Below are 4564 nucleotides of genomic sequence, written 5' to 3'. Positions count from 1 at the left end.
CACCTATATCAGTCCTCAGTTTATGGATTCAGAGAACAAGCAACACATTAACGTTGGCGCTGGCTTGCATGAGCGTACTTGAATCATTGCACGTATTATAATGTTGTAATGTAGATAAGTGAAATAATTCACTATATACACTTTTATATGTTTGTCACATTCTAGTATTACTCAGCCAGAATATACCATAACATTCAGAACTTGCAAGATCTGTGACAATATACATGAACTGATTGTACTTCTGAGTGATGGACTGGGGAGGAGGATCAGCTCAATTTCTCTGAATTCTTACACATTTATGGCACAATTTCAAAACTGACCTGTACATAAATATACATTGAGTTCTTATTTTGCATGAAACTGGGTATCTGGAAGTTGTGTTGTAAACTTTCTAAACTTGACAAACACTAAAGTTGACAATTTAACTCAATATAATTGGCATAATTTGTCCACTAGGATATATACATGTTCATATATAGGGATGAATTGACTTTTTATCCACATAATGCTTCAAGCTTGAATCTACAAATCATTCTTTGTTACGTAAATTCTATAAAATTTTAAAGTGGGATAAATTATGTAATCATTATTTTATTGTCTGCACATTAGTCCCAACATCTCTGACTCTTGGATTTTTTTATTGTCAACTACAAATCCTAACCAATATTGGTGTTTATGTTTTGGTTTTTATGTTACAAATGCCACATATCCTCTTGTGTATTGTATACAAACAGTATGTCTTGGCATACAAAAATGAAGAACAATTCATAAATGTTTAAGAAAATTGTCTACTAATTTTGGTGGTAAATATTTTTGTGGTTCCCATGTGTTGTCAGTATCTGGAAAGTCCAACCATTTAATGAGAAAATACTGCTTTCTGTTCTCCTTTTTCATATCCAAAATTTTTCTGACATAGTAAATCGGTTTTGCTGGAAAGAAACAAAAAAATACAAACATTAATACTAAAATCACTGGTGATATAAGGTTTAGTGCTATTTCAGAAATATTTTACACTCTTCCCCACCAACCAATATTAGTTCAAGAGCAAGAGTACTTTTATTGTTTCGCCTAACACCCCCTGAAGTTATCTCTTAAAAGCATTGTTGCAATAATTATTCCACTTTATCTAAGCACTCATCAAACTTTCAAGCGACTCCCATTCCCACTGGTCGATCAATTATGAAAAAGCCCTTCTGCAACTCTGAACTTTGGAATTGTTGCAATATCTTGCTTGTAAGGAAAAAGAAGTTGTTTACTTGTGAAAGTATCTTAAACAGGCGATTCACTTCCAATATGATAAGTCACCATTAATAGCTAAATAAATGACAGTTTATCATATATAATAGGGCTTAAAGATAGTGTAATGTTCATTTTATTTTCAAATCAATGAAAAGGGTTACAAATAAATGTCTTACTTATCAAATAATGGGTACTTACATGTTGCTGCAGGACTTGCTTTTTTGCTTACTTTTGTTTTTTTCTGGCCATCACAATTGGACTTTTCTGAAATGCAATTTTAACATGATGTTTTAAATGTGTAAAGCAAGCACATATTTATCTACAAATAAGCCCCTAACTGTCCATAAATAAACCCTTCTTTGTCTTTTGAACCATATTCAATTTAGAAATTATAGCCTAAAAATGGTTCACAAATTCCCCCAAACTTCAGCACTAAATCTAAACACTTGTAGAGGGGCTTACTTGAGCAAATCTCGGTCTAAACAACATATAATTCACAATTTTGGTTGACCTATGGCCATGGATTGCTTCTGCAAAAAATCATTGAAATTGGTTTCGGGGTTTATGAGAAGAAATTGAAAATATAAATTGTTTACAGATAGATGGCAACAGACAAAAGGCCATTGCAATAAATAGGTCACTTCGTCTCCGGTGACCTAAAAAGTAAGGTGTTAAATTCTTGTAAATTTCCACAAACCAATTATAATTACCCATTTTTCACCTAAAAATACATAAATTGCTTCTGTCACTTTTTATCAAATATTTTTTTTAAACACAAAAGTATTCCGTTTTTTTATCATTTTTTTTTATATGAATGCGGCTTTATATGATTAATTGGACGCTTTTTACAATATTGCTTTTATCCTAGCGATTTTCTTGCTAAGAAAGATATTGATAATCAGTCAATTATGCAATTTACTATAAATACTGGGACAAGTGCGTTTGCAGTCATCGGAAGTGTTGCTGTCATCTGTAGTGGTGCTGTCGTCGGGAGTGGTGCTGTCATCGGTAGTGGTGCTGTCATCAGAAGTGGTGCTGTCGTTTGGAGTGGTGCTGTCATCTGTAGTGGTGCTGTCGTTTGGAGTGGTGCTGTCATCTGTAGTGGTGCTGTCATCGGAAGTAGTGCAGTCGTCCGGGGTGGTGCTGTCATCGGTAGTGGTGCTGTCATCTGTAGTGGTGCTGTCATCGGAAGTGGTGATGTCATCTGTAGTGGTGCTGTCGTCTGGAGTGGTGCTGTCATAGGGAGTGGTGCTGTCATCTGGAGTGGTGCTGTCATCAGGAGTGGTGCTGTCGTTTGGAGTGGTGCTGTCATCGGTAGTGGTGCTGTCATCTGTAGTGGTGCTGTCATCGGAAGTGGTGCTGTCATCTGTAGTGGTGCTGTCATCAGAAGTGGTGCAGTCGTCCGGGGTGGTGCTGTCATCGATAGAGGTGCTGTCGTCAGGAGTGGTGCTGTCATCGGTAGTGGTGCTGTCATCTGCAGTGGTGCTGTCATCAGAAGTGGTGCTGTCATCGGGAGTGGTGCAGTCGTTGGGAGTGGTGCAGTCGTTGGGAGTGGTGCAGTCATTGGGAGTGGAGCAGTCATCCGGAGTGGTGCAGTTGTTGGGAGTGGTGCAGTTGTCGGGAGTGGTGTGCTTGTTTGGAGTGGTGCAGTGGTCTGGAGTGGTGCAGTTGTTGGGAGTGGTGCTGTCATCGATAGCGGTGCTGTCGTTTGGAGTGGTGCTGTCGTCGGGAGAGGTGCAGTCGTCCGGAGTGGTGCTGTCATCGGTAGTGGTGCTGTCATCGGTAGTGGTGCAGTCGTTGGGAGTTGTGCAGTTGTCGGGAGTGATGCAGTGGTCTGGAGTGGTGCAGTGGTCTGGAGTGGTGCAGTGGTTTGGAGTGGTGCTGTCATCGGTAGTGGGGCTGTCATCGGTAGTGGTGCTGTCATCTGTAGTGGTGCTGTCATCAGGAGTGGTGCTGTCATCAGAAGTGGTGCAGTCGTCAGGAGTGGTGCTGTCACCGGTAGTGGTGCTGTCATCTGGAGTGGTGCTGTCATCGGTTGTTGTGCTGTCATCTGTAGTGGTGCTGTCATCGATAGTGGTGCTGTCGTTTGGAGTGGTGCTTTCGTCGGGAGAGGTGCAGTCGTCGGGAGTGGTGCTGTCGTCGGGAGTGGTACAGTCTTAGGGAGTGGTGGAGTTGTCGGGTTGAATTCTGCTTTTTTTGAAATTAACACATTTCAAGTCTTAACTCCTTGAATGCGGCTTAGTAGTCATGTTCAAGGATAAACTTTTTTTTTTTAAGAAGAACCCAGATAAATTCAATTTCAATAAGAACAAGGTTACCGCGAGCGGTATATAATACGCCCGTCACACATTGAATGAGCAGTTTGTATGATTGAAATATATGAAGTATTTGTGAGAAATTGATATTAAAAGAGAAATCATTCAACATAACTGGTAGATCAATGAGTGCAATACAACATCATGGAACGCATGCATCGCATTAATGAAACCAAGGAGAATAACTCCAATAATTACGGTCGGATAGTGGCGGTTATCGAACTTGTCCGAGGTTTCATGGTAATTAACCTTGTTGTGAAGTTTGAAGTTAATCCGTTAATAATTACTCGAGATATCGAGCGGACACTGTTTCGGCAAGTAAAGGGGCATAACTCCACAAATAATGGTCGGATAATGGCGGTTATCGAACTTGTCCGAGGTTTTATGGTAATTAACCTTGTTGTGAAGTTTGAAGTTAATCCGTTAATAATTACTTGAGATATCGAGCGGACATCGTTCGCCTGCCCACCCGCACGCCCGCCGGCCCGCCCGCTCACGTGATAACATAATACGTCCCCGTCTTCGACGGGCGTATAAAAACAAAAAGCAAAAAGCAAGAGGCCCAGAGGCCCTGCATCACCGACCTGATATTTTAGTGACAATGGAATTAGTTATTTGAAGCTGCCTCCAAGTATCATACAGTTGTGGGACCGCACAACGCACCAAAAATACCGTGCGCACATCGTGCACACACCGTCCGCACTCCGTGCACACATCGTGCGCCCTGCGTTCGCACATGGTGCACACAATTGTGCGATTAGCAATCGTTCGCCCCGATGTGCGCTAAAGATCGCACAACTGTGCGGTTTACATTCTATCGGTTTATCAATATTACGAAATGAAATAAAAACGGATTGGGCGCCTGAAAGCGAGGCTTCGTTTCATCGCGGTACTCGTACGGAAAAGATGGATGCTGGTCGACGATTGTCGCCTCTTGCCAGGGAAAAGATATTATATTATCACCATAAAGGACTATCCGGACCGAAAATAGTCGAACAGTTGAGGGTGTG

General features: G+C 41.2%; 1 protein-coding gene across 1 annotated transcript in view; it reads left to right on the top strand.

Annotated features, from left to right (window-relative positions):
• LOC110461114 (shematrin-like protein 3) overlaps window positions 1-3470 on the top strand; it is a 16282-nt gene extending 12812 nt beyond the window's left edge. Inside the window, exon 2 of the mRNA XM_021514419.1 lies at window positions 2188-3470. Coding sequence (XP_021370094.1) covers window positions 2188-3470 — 1283 coding nt within the window. The remainder of the gene's footprint in view (window positions 1-2187) is intronic.
• Window positions 3471-4564: the final 1094 nt, after the last annotated feature.

The sequence above is a fragment of the Mizuhopecten yessoensis genome, unplaced genomic scaffold, assembly GCF_002113885.1.
Source record: "Mizuhopecten yessoensis strain PY_sf001 unplaced genomic scaffold, ASM211388v2 scaffold10567, whole genome shotgun sequence".
NCBI lineage: Eukaryota > Metazoa > Mollusca > Bivalvia > Pectinida > Pectinidae > Mizuhopecten > Mizuhopecten yessoensis.
This window is presented reverse-complemented; position numbering and strand designations above follow the sequence as displayed.